General features: G+C 41.8%; 1 protein-coding gene across 2 annotated transcripts; it reads left to right on the top strand.

Moving 5' to 3' along the window:
- The first annotated feature begins 744 nt into the window (after positions 1-744).
- On the top strand, positions 745-20,066 carry CNRIP1 (cannabinoid receptor interacting protein 1). Of its 2 annotated transcripts, none has more exons than XM_066267277.1 (3): positions 745-2,260; positions 4,360-4,510; positions 19,068-20,066. In XM_066267277.1, exons 1-3 carry the CDS (start codon positions 2,169-2,171, stop codon positions 19,230-19,232), a joined length of 408 nt encoding a protein of 135 aa, XP_066123374.1. In that variant the 5' UTR covers positions 745-2,168; the 3' UTR covers positions 19,233-20,066. The 2 variants fall into 2 exon arrangements, with proteins under 2 accessions (XP_066123374.1, XP_066123373.1); XM_066267276.1 differs by having other exon boundaries at positions 936-2,292.
- Positions 20,067-20,304: the final 238 nt, after the last annotated feature.

Raw genomic sequence — 20,304 nt, 5'->3', positions numbered from 1 at the left:
AGAACCGGCGACCTCAGCATCCCAGGTCGATGATTTATCCACTGCGCCACCACAGGTCAGCCAGGAACACTTTCAAGCCATCCCCTCCAATCTGTTCCCTTCAAGTGGGAACAACTTGGTTAAATTAGCAAATACTTGAAGGGTCTTTTGCAAAAGACACTATCATAGACATTATTTGGTGATCCAAAGAAGCAAAGCTTCTGCCTCAAAGTCTTACTGAGGAACCAAAATACATTATATATAAGGTATATATATATGTATATGTGTGTATAATAAATATTTTATATATACATGACCAGGTTTTTTGTTTGTTTGTTTTTTACAGAGGCAGAGATAGACAGGGACAGACAGACAGGAACGGAGAGAGATGAGAAGCATCAATAATCAGTTTCTCGTTGCACGTTGCGACTTCTTAGTTGTTCATTGATTGCTTTCTCATATGTGCCTTGACCGCCGGCCTTCAGCAGACCGAGTAACCCCCTGCTGGAGCCAGCGACCTTGGGTCCACGCTGGTGAGTCTTTGCTCAAGCCAGATGAGCCCGCGCTCAAGCTGGCGACCTCAAGGTCTCGAACCTGGGTCCTTCCGCATCCCAGTCCGACGCTCTCCACTGCGCCACCACCTAGTACATGACCAGTTTTTTAAGAAGAGTATGATTTACTGTCAGCAACTATGGTGAGATCAGCAAATTTATCCAATGTCAAAGAATAATCACTCAAATTCTGCAGCTCTACAAATTTAATTCTACTCAAAAGAGTGTAGGGAATACTGTTAACTCTGGAATTAGTTAAAGCTGATATATTGCTGTAGAAAAATGTAGGAAATAAATCACTTTCGAGTTGATCCTATTTTTAGAGAAAAGCAGTACCAACCTGGATGAACAAATACTTCTAAACAGACCGGTTCCTACCCACTATCCTCACTCACCCTCTTCTCCATCCCCCAGGAGTGCTCTGGTACTATCCACCTGGGTGGTGCTGAAGCGGAGGCTCACTCTCCGCATCTGAAGCCACTCCCAACAGAGCCCTGATACGCCTGGTCTCTCCCTGCTTCCAAAATCAAGATCTGCGTGTGAACCGACTCATGCCTTGAAGGCTCTCTAGTCAACTTAATATGCAGTTCTGCGGTGTCCGACCAAGTGCTCTGCTAATCTTTTATTGAGGATCCCTCCTGGCCGTTATCCACGTACGTTATCCACGAACGATGCCTTAGAGATAGGCCTTTCACAGGGTTAATAGCTCATTCCTCAACATCTGTAAATATATGTGTATGATTCATTACACCGTGTCATTCTTGAGAAAAGGATATGCATAATGAAAACATGCACCCACAAGAAGGGGTAGGTTCTTGAATATTGCTTACTTTCTTTTTCAAGCCATTTTTCTTGCTTATATTACTAATCCAGTCCATATTAGAAGGAACTGCGCCTTCCCTTGGGCATTTCCCCTAAGCTTTAGAGAGACTCCCATTTCCTGAAATTTAAATCACTGGCTAGCGGTTTCCTGCCCCATTTCCCGTCTCCCTTTCGCCTCCCAACTTCCTCCTGCCTGCCTGGAGCCGGATCCGCGAGCAATGGTGTCCACATCCCCTTGCTGACCGAGGTGGCATCCAGATACTGAGTTCTCGCTTCTTGGTGTAGGGTCGCTGAACCTCAGTACCTAAACCCCTCTCTCCCAATCCTCTCCTTCGTCCAAACCGCGCCGCTCTAGGAGCCTAAACATCTTCTTCCCCTGCTGCAGGGGATTGTGGTGCGTAAGCAGGATTAACTCTCTCGCCCCCGCTGCGCTGATCTCCCTGCGGCCTGCGGGCAGGAGCCAGACCAAGGGTGCGCGGAGGGCGCAGCGCGGGGCGCGGGGGATGGGGGAGCGCTGGGCCCCGCAGCTGTCCCCGCGGCGCGCTTCCTGGCCAAGTGGGGCGAGAGGCCACAGCTTCAGGAGCTGCTCCTCAAAAGCCCGTGCGGACTGCCGCGACGGCGCGGGCTACTAGCGGCAGCCTCCTCTCCGCCTCCTTGCTCCCTCCCCGCGCTTCCTCTCCGCCCACCGTGCTCCAGCCGCCCGGCCCAGCCCGCGCTCTCCTCCGCCCCCGGGAGCCGCCGCGTCCGCTCCGCGCCCAGCCATGGGGGACCTGCCCGGCCTGGTGCGCCTCTCCATCGCTCTGCGCATCCAGCCCAATGATGGCCCGGTCTTCTTCAAGGTGGATGGGCAGCGCTTCGGCCAGAACCGCACCATCAAGCTGCTCACCGGCTCCTCCTACAAGGTGGAGGTGAAGATTAAGCCCAGCACGCTGCAGGTCGAGTGAGTGCGGGAGCGCGCCGCGGATGCCCGGCCCCACCTTGGGGTACGCGCGAAGGACCGAGGCCCCCGGGACGCCTGGGCCCTCGGCTCGCGCCGCACCCAGCGGGACGCGGAGGTGGGGGGCAGAAGTCAGCTCCCTGTTTACCTTGGTCCCTTCCTCTGCCGTACGCTTTCTTTCCTCTGTCTGGCTTCCCTCACCCATCGTGTTGGAAGCCAGGCAGCCAGGGATTCACGGTTATTTTTGTTTGTTTGTTTGTTTGTTTGTTTGTTGTTTACCTGTAAGTTTCCCATCCCTCTGTCCAGCCAGCCGCGCAGAGCCCCAGGCGGCCGGGGCGGTGCGGATGGAAACAGCTCTCCGATGGGGTTCCCACCTTCCGCAATCCCGGTCTTCTTCTCCCAGGTCCTGGCGTCCCGCCCGGGTCTGCCTACAAGGCTGAAGGAGGGAGGAAGGCTGCTCAATGAAGTGCAAAGGCGGGGGTGGGTGGTTTTTGGAGCTCCCTGAGGACGCTCCCCACCCCTTCATCTGTCCTTCGGCGGCCGCAGACCCCAGGACCGAGGAGCAGTCACAAGTCAGAGCGCGGCCTCCTCTGCTTGGCCTAGTTTGACAGTTTTCCATGCTTGATGTTTTTCTTTTTCTCCTGATTTGCCTGTTCAGCCTGGTGACAGTGCCTGGGATTAGCGACATCTTTACAATAACAACAACAAAATTTTTTTTCTTAATTTATTCGTGGCAGAAATTAGGTCTTTCCCTGTTACCACAGGTCAATGCACCTAGACCTCAAGCTAAAGTCTGGGGGGAGGGGGCAGTAGTTTATGGGGAAGTATCCAGGGGTGGAGTCCCTTACCTCTCAGCCTCCACCTAAACATGATGTGAAGTCTAACGTGGAAGGAGGAAATAACCAGCATTTCTATTATCTACCATATACTGAGTTGAGAGGAGGAACAGGGAGTGCTTTTGAACCTCCTAGACACGTTTTACAGCTTAAATGTCCATCCGTAGTCATTAATTCAATAAACTTGTATTGGCCTTCTAGATGAAAGGTCCAAATTCAAGGACCTAGGATGAAACCTGGGTTGTTTCTGGTGCTCCCAGTCCATCTGTTTGTCAATGCACACACCCCCACTCCAGCTCCACCAGCGGGTGCCCTCACATTCCCCAGTGTCCTGTGCATCTCCATGTGATCCAGGCTTTTTCCTTCCCTTCTTTACAAGCAACCTCTTCTCTCAAATTACCTGTCTATATGTCATTTTCTTCAGGGTGGTTCTCTATTTTTTAAGCTAAGCTAAAAATGAATTTGTGTTAATGACAAGAACATTTTTTTTCTATAAATTTTATCAAGGGGATTCCAATGCCTTCACCCAGTGTGAGTGTAATCAGAATCACCCAGTAGGTTTGTTAAAACACAGATGGCTGAGCCACACCCTGGAGTGGAGCTGAAGAATTTGCTTTCTAGTAGATTGGCAAGTGATACTGCTATTGCTAGTTCAGGGACCACTCTTTGAGAACCATTACCGTGACACTAAGAATGATGCCAGTGAGACTTTCTGGTGGTGTGGCTTCCTTGAGGAAGAGTACCCCAGCTCATAGGACCCTTGATGGTTGGAAAAGAAAAAAAGTATTAGAGAACTGGGTTAGTGGTTCTCAACCTTACATAAATATTAGAATCACCTAGAAATCTTAAAATAAATTTACCAATGACCAAACCACACCCCAGACCAATTGAATTCTAATCTCTAGGGTTTAGAGAGTCAGGCTGAGTAAAGGTAGGTTTTTAATAGGTCCACAGATGAGAAACCGAAGAGGACCACTGATAAGAGTCTGAGTTGGCCTGTACAACTATTCTGGTTGAGAATACTCTTAGTCCAGAGAGATTAAGTAGTTGTTCTAAGGTCATAAGACTGGTTATTTGGAGAAATCAAGCCTTCTGAACTTTAAGACCCTTCTATCACACCATAATGTCTCCTTTATCACACCCTGTAGGGTTCGTGCTTAGGGTGGTGATCAAGACCAGGACAGGGTACCTAAGCTAATTTCTACCATGTGTGCTCAACTCAAGTCCATTGCAGGAACATTTCCATTGGTGGTGTGGTTGTCCCCCTGGAACTGAAGTCAAAGGAGCCTGAAGGGGACAGAATTGTTTATACGGGCACATATGATACAGAAGGTGTGGCCCCAACCAAGAGTGGAGAACGACAACCCATCCAGATCACCATGCCGGTAAGGTCTATTTGGGGGGTTAGTGTAAGGTTTGGTGCGTGGGCAAATGGAATCCACAGAAAACAATCATTAGATCCCTATAAGAAAATGTTTAGCCTGACCAGGCAGTGGCTCAGGGATAGAGCGTTGAACTGGGATGCCGGGGACCCAGGTTCGAGACTCCGAGGTCGCCAGCTTGAGCATGGGCTCATCTGGTTTGAGCAAAAGCTCACCAGCTTGGACCCAAGGTTGCTGGCTCGAGCAAAGGCTTACTTAGTCTGCTGAAGACTCGCAGTCAAAGCACATATGAAAAAGCAATGTATGGACAACTAAGGTGTTGCAATGCACAACGAAAAACTAATGATTGATGCTTCTCATCTCTCCGTTCCTGTCTGTCTATCTCTGTCTATCCCTCTCTCTGACTCTCTCTCTGTCCCTGTAAAAAAAAAAAGAAAAGAAAAAGAAAGAAAATGTTTAAAATGAAATATTATGAAATTAGGGAATATTATTTAAATTCGTGGTTCCATATTAGAATCTATTTGTCCATAATGTCCCAATATAATTAATAAATAATCCATATTTCTCCAAAGGTCAGTTTCATAGTAATTTTTTCTTTTTGCAAGAGAGAGAGAGAGAGACAAGAGGGCAGACAGATGAGAAGCATCAACTCATAGTTGTGTCACATGTAGTTGTTCATTGATTGCTTCTTATACATGCTTTGACTGGGACTCCGGCTGAGCCAGTGATCCTTACTCAAGCCAGCAACCTTGGGCTTCAAGCCAGTGACCTTGGGCTTCAAGCCAGTGACCATGGGATCATTTTGATGGTCCTGCACTCAAGCTGGTGACCCCTAGTTCAAGTTGGTGAGGCTGTGCTCAAGCGGGATGTGCCCGCACTCAGGCTGGCAACCTCGGGGTTTTGAACCTGGATCCTCAAGAGACCCAGGTTGACACTCTATCCACTGCTCCACCAACAGTCAAGCAGAGTAATTTTTTATGTGGGAAAAATTTTCAGATTCTTTTTACACTTTCTAATCTATTCCATTGATCCATTTATTCTTTTACAAACTCTGTCTTGCCAGCAGCGTGTAGCCACTGATATGTCTGTCTACTTCATTTTTTCAACTTCCAGTTGCTACTTTTCTAGGCTGGTCCCTTGTCCTAATGGAGTTTAGCAGTCAACATAGAAATTAAATGGTTTATGCTAAGGTTTTGGCATATATCCACCCTGAGGTCCCCCTAAATTCTCAGTTGTCCTGCCAGTTCTGAGCCCTTTGCCTTGACATTTCAAGCCAGTAAGGCTCTAAATTCTCAGGTCTGGGAATGCACTCAATCAAAAAAAAAAAAAAAAAAGGCATTGAACTTACAAATCTTACTCAGCTATTCAGCATAATTTCCTCTTTTAAGAACTGCCTCTTTAATGGTTTGTCTACTTTTTCAATAGGTTCCCTAGGATGTCCCCCTCCCACCAGCCCATACATTAGACTAGCCAGGAATTATGGCAGAGTTAAAGTTAGATTTTGAATCTCATCACATCTGCAGCCCTCTTGCTTCCAGAATGTTTTCCTGGAATATTTCCCCTACTCACCCAGTCCTGAACACTGTCTTCTGCCATTTGTAGCAGGTAAAGTTGTCATTTTCTTCTGCCAGACCCAGGGGATGGAGTGTCCTCAGGCAAAACAACAACAAACAAACAAACAAAAACAATTCCTAACTGTTGCCGTTGAAGTCTTCCAAATTAGCTCTCCTCTGGTTCTGTCCTGCTTTTAGTCATTATTTTAAAGTTTCGGTTTTTGTTCATATTTTGTCAGATTTTATAATTATATGTGTAAGGTTCACCTAACAACTCCACTCCACCATTACTCCGCTTTTTAAAATCCTTTCAGTATAGGAGTTCTAGTTCCTTATAATGTGATGAGATTTTTCCATTGTTAAAAATCAGTCCACTGACAATGTGTAAAATGGAAGCTACATGGAGAGGTGAAGAACAAGTGGAAGGCTTTTGCAGACTAGGTTTTTTTGTCATGTTTAATAGCTTTATAAAATGAATTGGGAACATTTTCATAGTTCATTTTCTGAAACAATTTTCATAACATAGGACTCAGCTATTACTTGAAAGTCTGACCATTTCTCCATAAAAGTCATGATCCAAAATAAAAATATTTGGAAAGAATATCTTTAGCTTTTTGTGTGGTCTATAATTTGCTTTAGGGGGCTTTGCTGAGTCAATTTTAGTTGTTTTTCCGACAAAACCATGCATTTTTAGAGTTTTAAAATGTATGTTTAGACCTCTAGGAAAATATTTTCAAATCACATCGCTAAGAAAGGGTGGTTGGATAAAAATAAATTTTTTATCAAAGAAGCACTAGTAATGTCAAGAAATATGAAATCAGAGTTGAAAGGAAATGTTAGCTTGAAGCAGAACTGCAAATACCAAGGTTATCAGGATTTTAATGAGATCCCAGGCCAGTGAGCTAACCTAAAGTTGTTCATTTTTTCACTGAACTTGTACTGAGCACTGGGTCAAGTGCAGAGGAAGCCACCATAAATGAGGCTGTCCTTTCCCTTTCAAGTGCTCACAGAGCAGAAGAGGCCTCCCCACCTTCTCTCCATTGCCAGTATGATCTGGGGACCAGAGCATAACTTCGTCCATTTACCTCCTGAAGCTTTTACCCCCTCCTCAGTCTCTGGTCTTATAAGGACCAAAAGGACTTCTTTTGCTACAGGTATAAACAGAGCAAAATGGAAGAAGATTAACTCAAGCAGTTAGAAAGGACTTAATTAAAAACTTTTTAATTGGATCTGTAAAGTGAGAATTTCTACACTATTTTGAATGACTGATGTACAGGTTTTTGGGGGTTTTTTTTAAGAGAGAAAGAAAAAGAAATGGGCAAGAGAAACATTGATTTGTTGTTCCACTTATTTATGCATTCAATGGTTGATTCTTGTATGTGCTCTGACTAGGGATCAAACCTGCAACTTTGGCATACCAGGACAGTGCTCTAACTGAACTACCCAGCTAGGCGATAGGTTTTTTGTTTGTTTGTTGTTTTGTGGTTTTTTTTTAATGTGAGAATGATTCAGACTTAGGAAAAGAAGGATTGTATGAATTACCATAAATCTGGATTGCCAGGCCCTGGCCGGTTGGCTCAGTGGTAGAGCGTCGGCCTGGCGTGCAGGGGACCCGGGTTCGATTCCTGGCCAGGACACATAAGAGAAGCGCCCATTTGCTTCTCCACCCCCACTCCCTCCTTCCTCTCTGTCTCTCTCTTCCCCTCCCGCAGCCAAGGCTCCATTGGAGCAAAGATGGCCCGGGCCCTGGGGATGGCTCCTTGGCCTCTGCCCCAGGTTGCAGCAGAGCGACGCCCCCCGGAGGGGCAGAGCATCGCCCCCTGGTGGGCAGAGCGTTGCCCCTGGTGGGCGTGCCAGGTGGATCCCGGTCGGGCGCATGCGGTAGTCTGTCTGACTGTCTCTCCCCGTTTCCAGCTTCAGAAAAGTACAAAAAAAAAAAAAAAAAAAAAAAAAAATCTGGATTGCCAGTGTAGGTATACACTGAAAGGTTGAAGAGCCTTTAAGTTACTAGATGCTTTGGGGGTAAGTTGTGGGGGAAAGGGTCTGCATTCTCTATGCTGTAACTCATGAATTTTGAGTTCCAGCTCTAGAGCCCAGGTTATTATATACAATTTCCACATCTAGAAGAAGCAGGTGATTGAAAGCTGATTGTTCCAACTACGCTCGCACAGCTTTTGGTTTGAGCATTGGCCCGTGCGTCTGTACCTTCTCTGTAATAGAGTTTGTCTAAAAACAATTGAAATTAGATATTTCCTGATCAAGTCAGCAACTCTAATATTAAGTTCAAATTTCATCCTAATAATGAAAGCCTTACATACCCTTTTACCCTATTTTGTGACTTTTGTCACCAATGTTTGAAGCTCAAGTATTATAAATTAGAGAAACAACCATACTTTCATAGGTAACAAGGAAGTCCTGAGATGTCCCAGTAAATCCAAGTAAGTTGGTGAATCAAGCAAGGAAAGCTAAATTAACTGTATACCAGAGCAATTTCTTAGGAGTCCAAAGTTACTTTAAAATACATAGTTGTTTTCTTTTGTTTGTTTCTTTGTTTTTGATTTTTAAATCACTGGGTAAATGATGATGGGATAATTGGGAGAGACATTACTGTTGTTCTTTCATGATATGATAGCATACTCCGAAATATATTTCAGATGGATCAAGGTATTAGCTGTAAAAAAGCCAACTGTTAAAAAAAATTGGAATAAAAAGCATTAATCTAAACCTAAAAGAAATGTAAAAAATCCAAAGGTAAAAATTAAAACTTTTGATTACACACAAGGTAAAATTTCTGTCAGACATTATAAAGTTAAATTAAATTTTCATTAAAAGGTGATTTAAATTAAAAAGGCAAACGACAATTGGTGTAAACATTATTTGAAATATGGATGGTCGCCTAAACTGTGTCGCCTTGATTTGTGACCGGGCATGCAGACTGCTGCTCCCATCAGTAACTTTCCACAGCCCTTGACAACCCACTAAAGCTCAAGTCAGGAAATAGTTTAATGCCGTCTGACTTAGATTAATGGCAGTCATCTCTGTATTCAGATCATTCCACAGGCTCTGGTCCTGGAAGTTAATAAAGTGATACCCAGCTCCAAAAGCTCTGAACCCCCACTTCAAAGAGCAATGTTGACTTGTATTTTAACGGATTAATTCCCCACTTCCTCCAAGGAGAGCATCCAGGTGGAGATTCTGTCTGCACAAATCATTATAATAGTCCTTCTTCTGTGAGAGACAATGGGAGTTGAAAGGAATAAGCCGGGCATTGTTGAGCTGGTCACGAGGCTGTGTGTGCGGACGGAGTGTGCATACACTCACAAATATAAAAGTTGTTCCTCACGTCAGCTCTGTTTAGTCATTTGGCAAGATCTCTAACTTAATAGACAAAGAATTCTTAGAAACCTATAAAAAAAAAAGATAGCCATAGGATGTGGGAAATAGAAAAATAATTCAAAAACCTAAATAGGCACTTCACAAAAGGAATGTGAATCATCAATAAATACATGAAAATGGCTTATTGACTATTATTCAAAACAAAAAAAAGTGCAGTGCAAATTGTCGCCTACACAATTGGCGAAATATTAAAAAATAACAATTGTTCAGTGCTAGTATTTTCTCTGCAAAATGTAGTCATTTGTATACATTGGCACTGTATTCTGCAAGCTTTCTAAAGTCACATTAATCCTCGTAGCTCTTTATTAGCTTGCTTAATATTTTCTCCAAGACAGATGAACATCTGTGAATAGAGACAGCTTTATTTACCTTTTTCCCCCTCTTGCCTTAGGCTGGAGGCTAGGACCCCCAATACAGTGCTGAGCAGGAGTAGTAGGAGCTCATAACCTTGCCTTTTTATTTTATTTATTTTTTGACACTACAAGGAAAGGATTGAGTCTCTTACCCTTAAGGGTGACGTTAACTATAGGGTTTCTTTTTTTTTTTTTTTTTTTCTTTTTCATTTTTCTGAAGCTGGAAACAGGGAGAGACGGTCAGACAGACTCCCGCATGCGCCCGACCGGGATCCACCCGGCACGCCCACCAGGGGCGATGCTCTGCCCACCAGGGGGCGATGCTCTGCCCATCCTGGGCGTCGCCATGTTGCGACCAGAGCCACTCTAGCATCTGGGGCAGAGGCCACAGAGCCATCCCCAGCGCCCGGGCCATCTTTGCTCCAATGGAGCCTTGGCTGCGGGAGGGGAAGAGAGAGACAGAGAGGGAAAGCGCGGCGGAGGGGTGGAGAAGCAAATGGGCGCTTCTCCTGTGTGCCCTGGCCGGGATTCAAACCCGGGTCCTCCGCACGCTAGGCTGACGCTCTACCGCTGAGCCAACCGGCCAGGGCGGGTTTCTTTTTTTTTAATCTGTCCTTCAAACAGATTGAAAAACTTTCATTCTATTTCTAGTTCGCTGAGAGTTTTTATCATGACTGAAGTTCGAATTGCCAAATACTCTTTCTGCAGGTATTGATGTGATTATATGGTTTTTCTCCTTTTTTTTTTTTTTTTTTGTATTTTTCCGAAGCTGGAAACGGGGAAGCAGTCAGACAGACTCCTGCATGCGCCTGACTGGGATCCACCCGGCATGCCCACCAGGGGGCAATGCTCTGCCCATCTTGGGGCGTCGCTCTGCCGCAATTAGAGCCATTCTAGCGCCCGAGGCAGAAGCCACAGAGCCATCCTCAGCACCCAGGCAAACTTTGCTCCAGTGGAGCCTTGGCTGCAGGAGGGGAAGAGAGAGACAGAGAGGAAGGAGAGGGGGAGGGGTGGAGAAGCAGATGGGCGCTTCTCCTGTGTGCCCTGGCCAGGAATCGAACCCGGGACTCCTGTACGCCAGGCCGATGCTCTACTACTGAGCCAACCAGCCAGGGCCGGTTTTTCTCCTTTATATTGTTCATAAGATAAATTACATGGGTTTTCAAATATCAAACCATCCTTGAGTTCTAAGGATAAATCTCTCTTGATCTTGATGTAATATCATTATTATATATTGCTGGATTTTATTTATTAATATCTCAAGCAAGTGAAAATTATAAGCAAATTTTATGCATAAGCAATGAGGAATTTTTATCTGTAATTTTCCTTTACTTGTGATATCTTTGTCAGGTTTTGGTATTAGGGTAACGTTGGCTCCATAAAATGAATTGAAAAGAATTTCTTCGTCTGTTGTCTTAAAAAAATTATGTATTTTTTTTCCTTTAATGTCTGAATTTATCAATGGTACCACTTAGGCCTGAAATTTTCTTTCTGGGAAGATTTTTAATGACAAATTCAATGTCTTTAGTACATAGAGGGCTACTGATAGTTGGTATTTTCCTATTTGTCCTTTTCTAAATGTGTCGGTATAAGGTTGTTCTTAATTTAAGGTCTGTAGGATCTATAGTGATGGAGTCTCTTTTATTTCTAATTTGGTTAATTTGTTTTCTTTTTCTTGCTCAGTTTTGCTAGGAGGTTTTCAATTTTAAAGGCATTTAAAAAAACAGATTGTAGTTTTACTGATTTTTCTTTACACTTTTTCCTTATAGATTTTCTTTGAGTTTTTCCTTTGCTGTTATATTGACTTGTGCTCTTTATTGCCTTCCTGTTTTCTTACCACTAGACTGGCTAAAATTAAAAGCTATGCTAACTGTTGGAGAGCAGATAGAGCAACTGAAACTCTCCTTTTTGCTGGTAGGAATATAAAATGGCACCATCACTTAGAAAAAGTTTAACAGTTTGTTTTTTTTACATTTTAAAGATTTTTATTTATTCATTTTAGAGAGAAGAGAGAGAGAGAGAGAGAAGGGAGGGAGGAGCAGGAAGCATCAACTCTCATATGTGCCTTAACCAGGCAAGCCCAGGGTTTCGAACCAGCAACCTTAGCATTCCAAACAGTTTCTTATAAAGTGAAACATACTTTATAGGATTTTTAGTCCTATTGACTCAGCTAAGAGAAATGAAAAACATGTATTTACTAATAACACTTAAAGTATTACAGGAATAGAGGGACTTGGAATTCAGTAGGAATTTAAAGCTCACACCACACTAAAACTCACAGATGCTTATTTATACTGAGTTTGTTTAGTAATAAAGTAATATCATATTTTTTTTATTTATTTTTATTCATTTTAGAGAGGAGAGAGAAAGGGAGAGAGGGAGAGAGAGAGAGACAGAGAGAGAAGGTAGGGAGGAGCTGGAAGCATCAACTCCCATATGTGCCTTGACCAGGCAAGCCCAGGGTTTCGAACCAGCGACCTCAGCATTTCCAGGTCGATGCTTTATCCACTGCGCTACCACAGGTCAGGCGTAATATCATATTTTTATTAATACAATAAACTTGCTCTGTGCTCCCAAGTCAATGTATATCTGAATGACCTTATTCTTGGTGAATTTCACATGTCTCCAGTGGAGGTGGGTGACATGGTGAACGTGGAAAATAATCTGGTGATTCTAGGACAACTGGTAGTAAGACCACAGAAATTGTTTTAGACAAGCTCTTCAGATTACTCATTTATTACCAGGGACAACAAATGCATCTTCTCTCTTTGGAATCTGATGGGTTCTCTTTCATATTAGTTATGAAATAAAAATGCATCAAAGCTTGCTACTTGTAAGGATACTATAGCAAATGTCCAGGTATGTAATAGAATGTCAGTTTCAGAATATAGTTGACTGGGTGGCTTAAACAACAGACATTTATTTCTCACAGTTCTGGAGGTTGGAAGTCTAAGATCAAGGTGCCAGGCCCTGGCCGGTTGGCTCAATGGTAGAGCATCAGCCTGGCATGCAGGAGTCCTGGGTTCGATTCCTGGCTAGGGCACACAGGAGAAGCGCCCATCTGCTTCTCCACCCCTCCCCCTCTCCTTCCTCTCTGTCTCTCTCTTCCCCTCCCGCAGCCAAGGCTCCATTGGAGCAAAGTTGGCCTGGGCGCTGAGGATGGCTCTATGGCCTCGGCCTCAGGCGCTAAAATGGCTCTGGTTGCAACAGAGCAACGCCCCAGATGGGCAGAGCATCGCCCCCTGGTGGGCATGCCGGATGGATCCTGGTCGAGCGCATGCAGGAGTATGTCTGACTGCCTCCCCGTTTCCAACTTCAGAAAAATACAAAAAAAAAAAAAAGAAAAGAAAAGAAAAAAAGAAGGTGCCAACAGATCTGGCGTCTAGTGAGAGCACTCTAGGTTCACAGAAGGCAGCTTTCCTGCTGTGTCCTCACATGAAAGAGAGCAGAGAGGGAGCTTAATCCTATTCATGAGGGCTCCACCCTCATGACCTCTGAAAGACCCCACCTCCAAATACCATCACATTGAGGATTTAGGCTTGAATGTTGGAGGAATTCAAACATCTAGTCCAGTGGTTCTCAAACTTTTTGAAGTTGGGGCACATTTAAAATCCTGCAAATAATTGTAGGCGCACTATATACAAATTTCTGAGAAATATGTTATAATAATTAAGTCAAATATTAAAGAAAAAATATAAAGTCCAAGTGTACCTTTATGGTAATTAAACAAAATAAATATGACAAAATTAAATTTATTCTGACATTAAAAAACATTTTTAGGTTACATTTTTTGAGTTATACTTTTTAGAATTCGTAAAAAGAGGGATTAAAAAATTTTAGAAAACAACAAAAAAAGTTATCTTTTTATATATATAGATACATTCTTAGTAAGATTTAGTAAATTCGGCAGGTCCCGGCACGAATGTGTTAAATTTTTTCATTCTTGTTTTTATAAGAAACATGAGTCTACGGCCATACCACCTTGAACGCGCCTGATCTCGTCTGATCTCGGAAGAAACATGAGCCTGATGTGTCCTAGCGATTTCTTCAATGTTTGGGCATATATTTGAAAGGCAAACTCTCATTTCCTTGTCAATACATTGAAGAATTCCTCTCTTTTTATTCTTAATTGTGTGAGGGTAGAAAATCCTAATTCACATAAATAGGATGTTGAAAACTGTAGTAAAATGTTCAAAGCTTTTTTAGATATTGCCACATATTCTTCTTTTATAGAAATCCAAAAGGCTTCAAGAAATAATTCCTTATGTTTAATCATCAATCCAAAACCCCCACTATACATATCATTTTAACTTTACACCAAACAAAGGATAGAAGAAACTTGCCTCCAGTCTTTCTGGAGAACAGTGGGGGGGTAGTGTAAACAATCCAGCACCACAGCTTAACAGCCTTTTGCAACCTAATCAGGCAAGTGAGGTGGGGGGTTGGGCAGACTGTCAGTTTACAGCCAATTCCCCACACCTCTATCTCCTAAAAATCTATACGTACTCCAAAAACCCTGTTGGTTTTTTGGTCCCCAACAGGCACATATTTCTCTGGAACACCATAGGGTGCACCTGGAAATCTTCTAGGGCACACCAGTGTGCCCTGAAGCATACTTAGAGAACACTGATCTAGTCCATAGTAGTATCCTAAAGCATTCAACATGTGACCATCCATCTATGTCCTCACTCAAGGAGAAAAAAGAAAACACTGATCATCAACTCGCAGCTTTTTTTTTTTTTTTTTGCTTATATAAACAGTTTGGTGCGGTGATGACAGTTCCTGAGTAAGAATTAGGAAACCTAGGTTCTTGACCTACTCCTATCGTTAGCTGGCTGCCTAGCCTAAACTAAGCGCAAGTCACTCAACCTCTTTAGATCTGAGTTCTCACATCTGTAAAGTGGAGATGTTAAAATCAATCATAAGATGAATGTAGAATGGCATACTTGAAAGTGTTGTATAGAATAAAGAGTACTATACAAATGTACAGAATTATACCTGTGTAGAAACTGCATCACCCAGGGAGCCTGCCTGGCACATGTTCCTTGGAAGGCACAGATGGGTTGGAAGGGAATAGGGAGCCTATGTAGTTCTGTTCTTCAAGGAGATGTCAGCTTTCAAGACACCATCTGTTTTTAGCCAGAGAAGAAATTCTGAGCTAGGTAATGAGATGCCCAAAAAATAGACTTCCAAAGAAAGAATAGGAAGGAAGAGGCTAATGGGAAGTTAAAACAACTAACGCATGGTAAAGAGGAAAATATATGCATAGTTAGCACCAATTAAGTTCACTCCGTGACGACCTTGGATTCCACATTAATAAAGGAGAACAAAACTGAAATATGAAGCACCTCATATGCTTTATCTTTAGCCATAATTACTGCTGTCAGGAGGTTTCTATTTTGGTCTCTTCTGTTACTGAGAACTCTTAGATGGAGACTTTCTTAGTTTTAAGGTTATTCAGATGTAAGTTTTTTCTTAGCTGTGGTTAAAATCATCTTAGTTTGTTTTTTGTTTTTACAACCAACATTTCTCAATTTATTTTTAAAGGGGCTTAGCATTGTTCCTTCCACTTACCTAGCATGGTTTCAAGCTGCTTCCCTCAGAAGATTAGCTAGTGTTTGTAAAATATTTTTATAACTTAATTTAATTCAATTGCACTTAAAATGTGTATGACCTACGCTGGTCAATAATAATAACACTAAACCCTCTTTAAAAGTCTTGGCAATTTATAAAATGAGATTTTCTTTCATTCTTATTACTATTACCCTATTGTATACAACTTTTATTATTTTCATTAGCATATATGTATCCTTAATTGAATTTATAAAATCTCTAGGATTTGAGGAATATATATTATATGTTAATTTTTCAGGGATGATAAATCCATTTCACCATTTAAAATATTCTTTTTCATTATGAAAGTAACAATATATTGCAAATAAAAAGTCAAGTTGAAAAGATAGAAAAACACTCAATTTCTTTACTTAGAAGTTCTATTAGTATTTTTCATTTTTCCCCCATGCATCTTATTTTATATATTTGAGCTCATACTGTAATAAACTGTTTTCATCCATCTTTTTCCTTTGGGCATTGTTCTAATCATTTGCTCTCATCATTAAAAATCCTAAATTTCTATTTAATGGTTATATGTGGGCAGGGAGTCAAAGTAGGTTTACAGTTGTTCATATTGAAAATAATACAATAATTAATAAATAATAATACAATAATAAATTCTGATTTGTGTACTCACAACTGTTAAATCTACTTTTGCCCCACTCTGTATTAATCCATAGACAGCTCACCATTTTCTTAATATTTTCCTATAGCTGGATGCTTAGCTTCTGATATTTAGAAATTTTTGCTAAGTTGATAGGTAAAGAACATCTCTGTACAAGTATATTGCTTTAATTACTAATCCTAGTACATTTGAGTATCTTCAGATATCAGCCATTTTTTATTTTTAATGACTTGTGTTCTAATTTTGTCCAAATGTCCTTAGTAATTCTTACTAATTAATTCATATAATCTTTTATATTAAGAATGATAACTATTTGGTAGTACTTGTAAATACTTAACAGTTTAACTTAACGTTTTTTTGTGATTATAAAAGTAAAAATCAATTATTAAATTTTGAAAATACAAATAAGTACATACAAGAAAATAAAACTTATTGCATCAGCATTTCCAGTATTAACATTTATAATTGTAATTGAATTAATACTAGACGTTTTTATTGGTACTCTGCTTTGTTCAGGTAACAATATAGAACATTAGAAAAAGCTTATTAAATATTTACATTTAGAATTGCTACTTAGTATTTTATTATATAAATATGCCATAATTATATTTATATATTTATAATTATGGCATATTTATAAATATATAAATATAATTATGGCATATTTATAAATATGCCAATGTCTTAAAGATGGGCATTTGGTATTCAGTTTTTTACTACTATAAACACTGATTTTTTTAACACTGTGATATTCTGTAAAAAAGTTATAAGTGGAATTGCTAAACCCAAGTATATTTACACTTAACTTGATACAAATTATATTTATATTTCCAACAGGCTATATAATTCAGTTCCCATTAACAGTATTTGGAATAGTTGTGTCTTTGTAGCTCACTAAAAAGCTATAGTTCTATTTTTAATCAACTTTGAGGTAGAGTTTACATATAATAAATATAACCATGTTAAGCACACTGATTAGTGAGTTTTGACAAACATATACATGTACTCCTATAACCACCACCCCAATCAAACATTTTCATCACCCCAAAAAGTTCCCTCTTGTACATTTTCATCAATCATCATCCCTTTCTCCCATCCCAGGCCTGGATAACCACAGATGTTCCCTGTCGGCATAGATTATATCGTTTCACTACAGAGGATATATATACATATATATGAGTTTTACATAAATAGAATCATACAGTTTGTATTCTTTGGGGTCTGGATTCTTTTGCTCAGCATGCTTTTGAGATCTAGATCCAGGTTTGTTGCTGCCTGAATCAGTATGTTCCTTTTATTGTTGAGTAAAATGCCATTTTATAGCAAATCTTGCCCATCATTAATTGAGTGATGAAACTTTTGGGCTGACCCAGTCTGGGGCTATGCTATATAGAGCTGCTGTAAACTCGTACAGGTCTTTAAGCCATCACTCTCGAAGCAAAGATAGTTCATTTTCTTATCTGGGAATAGATTTGTGGGTTCTAGGTACATCACTCACTCTTTCAAGTAAGCAAATTTCCCAAAGGAAAGCCAAATCTTGTTTTGGGCATCAAATTAGCACAGTGAGGCAATGGTGCAGGATATAATTTTGAGAGTATCTTGGAAGCTATCTAGGAAGCACCTGATCACCCTCCTCCTGTAGCAGACACAAGCATAAGGCTTCTACTTCTCACTGCCCTCCCCCTTTATGTCTTCTGGCTTCTGACAAGTCTAAGAATCCTGCCAAGTCAGTCCCTGTCCCCTTCCATGACAAGGGAGGGTCAGAGGAGAAAATAACGACAGGCATCATGCTCTTTAATGCCAGGTCCCCTAAATAGCTCCAGGAGGTGGTAGCAGGGTCAGGCTACCCCACAGGCCACTTGAGCACCTGCCCAGTAGCCTGTAGGGTATTCTGTGCTCTCTTCTCAGCTACATGAGAATTTTATGCCTGTGATTCAGGAGAATTCTGTGCAGTGATTTGCAGGGCCCACCTTCTGGAAATAAAATGCAAACTTCTTGAGAAGAACAATCATAACTTATACAAATCTTTATATGTGCAAGGCACTCAAATATAGTTTTAGATAAGGTATAATGAAAGCTTGATTCATGGGCATGGATCTTGACTTATAAACATTCAGTAGTAGTTGAAAGTTAAAATAGGGTCTTAACAAACAAATGCTTTTGAAAAAATTGTGTTTCCTGGAATTGAAATTGATGATGGAAGGACAGTCTTATCTTATGTGTGCTTGTGTTATTTTGTACAGCTGTCTTTTGAAATAGAAACCAAAAGACAACTATTAAACATTATTTCATCTTCTCTTCCCAATATTTGTTTCTGTAACAAACTCTAAAATTCTGAAACTCTAAGAATGGTTCCCAGAAATCAAATTTACAAAACAGGTACATTAGGGAAGTGTTTTTGTTTTTGTTTTTTGTATTTTCCCGAAGTTAGAAATGGGGAGGCAGTCAGACTCCCACATGCGCCCAACCGGGATCCACCCAGCATGCCCACCAGGGGGCAATGCTTTGCCCATCAGGGGCATTGCTCCCTGGTGGCTGGAACCATTCTAGTGACTGAGGTGGAGGCCATGGAGCCGTCCTCAGCACCCGGGCCAACTTTGTTCCAATAGAGCCTTGGCTGCGGGAGGGGAAGAGAGAGAGAGGAAGGAGAGGGGGAAGGGTGAAGAAGCAGATGGGCGCTTCTCCTGTGTGCCTTGACCAGGAATCGAACCTGGGACTTCTACACGCTGGGCTGACGCTCTACCGTTGAGCCAAGCGGCCAGGGCTGGGAAGTTATTTTTATTAAAGACAAAATGAAAGTAAATGCTGCTCGTACAATGGGAATAAGATCTTATAGAAGAAAAATGGTTTACAGACAACTTTTCAGGAAAATATCCCCCATAATAAAGGAAGATAGTTCATTCAAGTAAAGATCTAAGCTTTGCCAACCCATTGGTGATGCAAGACCTCACCAATGTTAGCTCTTGTCTATTGCTCAGGGCAGAATGAGGTTTTTATGGGACATATTTCTCTTCCCTCAGTTCATTGACATTGGGACTTTCGAGACGGTGTGGCAAGTCAAGTTCTACAATTACCACAAGCGAGATCACTGTCAGTGGGGAAGCCCCTTCTCAGTCATTGAGTATGAATGCAAGCCCAATGAGACACGCAGCCTCATGTGGGTGAACAAGGAGTCCTTCCTCTGAAGGTGGCTCTTCTGATGTTGCTGGACAATCTCTTCAGAAATCTACTTTTCGACAACCCAGCACAAGCCTTCACCAAGGCACACCACACTGTTGCTCTTTCCCGTTGGGTGCCAATGACCTACTAGCCCCGATTATTTTGAAAGTGTAAGTCCCCTCTGATGCAATGTCCCCAACAAAAGAACGTGACGTACCATCCCCAAGGAGATCCCTTTCTGCATTCTGTGTTGGTGTCCCTGCATCCAATTGTTCTCGGTCATGCTGTTGGCCGCTTGTGAGGACCTCCCTGGAATTGGCAGGCATGTCCCATACTTAACAGTTCCACTGAATGACTGTGGTGTTTTGTTTCTAAGTTGAGTGATTCCCCCTTTTTGTTAAATGTTAAATAAAAAAATAACAATGTTTATGGGTTCTCTCCCAAGTGTAATATGGTAACATGTAACTTGCAATGTTTTGTAGCAAGCTTTGTGAAAATGTAATACAAACAGCCGTGAACGGGACTCTAATGTGGTCTCTATAAACAGCTCAGCTTTTTTCAGGGAAAGATGATGGCAACGTAAAAGGAGAAATATTTAACAAGTATTTATAATGTATTGAAACCCTTTCAAGTAACTTAAAGTATTGTGCTGTGACCTATTAGAAATGGGGAAAAGCCTGGTTGTGGACCACTGTAAACAGGTGACCGGACTTACGGGGTTATCTCTTTGACAGGATACTCTAGTGTTTCAATGTGCATATCGATGGCATCCCTATACTCCCCTTCACTTGAACTTTGTAAAACTGTGTATGGTACTGTCATCAACTTTTGATATTTCCTAATAAAGGTATTGAAAATCATACTTTGACTTGCCTTCTTACTCTGGGCAATATCTAGTAGTAGTTGGACCTCTGCTCCAGGCCGACCCCACTCAGCTCTCCACCTGCACTGCAGGGTGAGAGGGATAGACCTGGACTAGAGTTAGCGTACTTACCCATACATAGATTGACTCAGATGATTTGGCAGCAGTGCTCCAGCCAGCTCTAACTGGGATAGCCTGGGCTCAGGCACTTTGTGGACAATCAAAAAGCGTTTGTC

Source organism: Saccopteryx bilineata, chromosome 3 (assembly GCF_036850765.1).
Source record: "Saccopteryx bilineata isolate mSacBil1 chromosome 3, mSacBil1_pri_phased_curated, whole genome shotgun sequence".
Lineage (NCBI taxonomy): Eukaryota > Metazoa > Chordata > Mammalia > Chiroptera > Emballonuridae > Saccopteryx > Saccopteryx bilineata.
Note: the sequence above shows the minus strand (reverse complement) of the source record. Positions and strands in the feature narration are given on the sequence as shown.

Coding starts and splice junctions, on each gene's coding strand:
- CNRIP1 (XM_066267276.1), top strand. CDS start 2,114: ATGGGGGACCTGCCCGGCCTGGTGCGCCTCTCCATCGCTCTGCGCATC. Junction 2,293..4,359: donor CCCAGCACGCTGCAGGTCGA/GTGAGTGCGGGA, acceptor AGTCCATTGCAG/GAACATTTCCATTGGTGGTG. Junction 4,511..19,067: donor CCATCCAGATCACCATGCCG/GTAAGGTCTATT, acceptor CTCTTCCCTCAG/TTCATTGACATTGGGACTTT.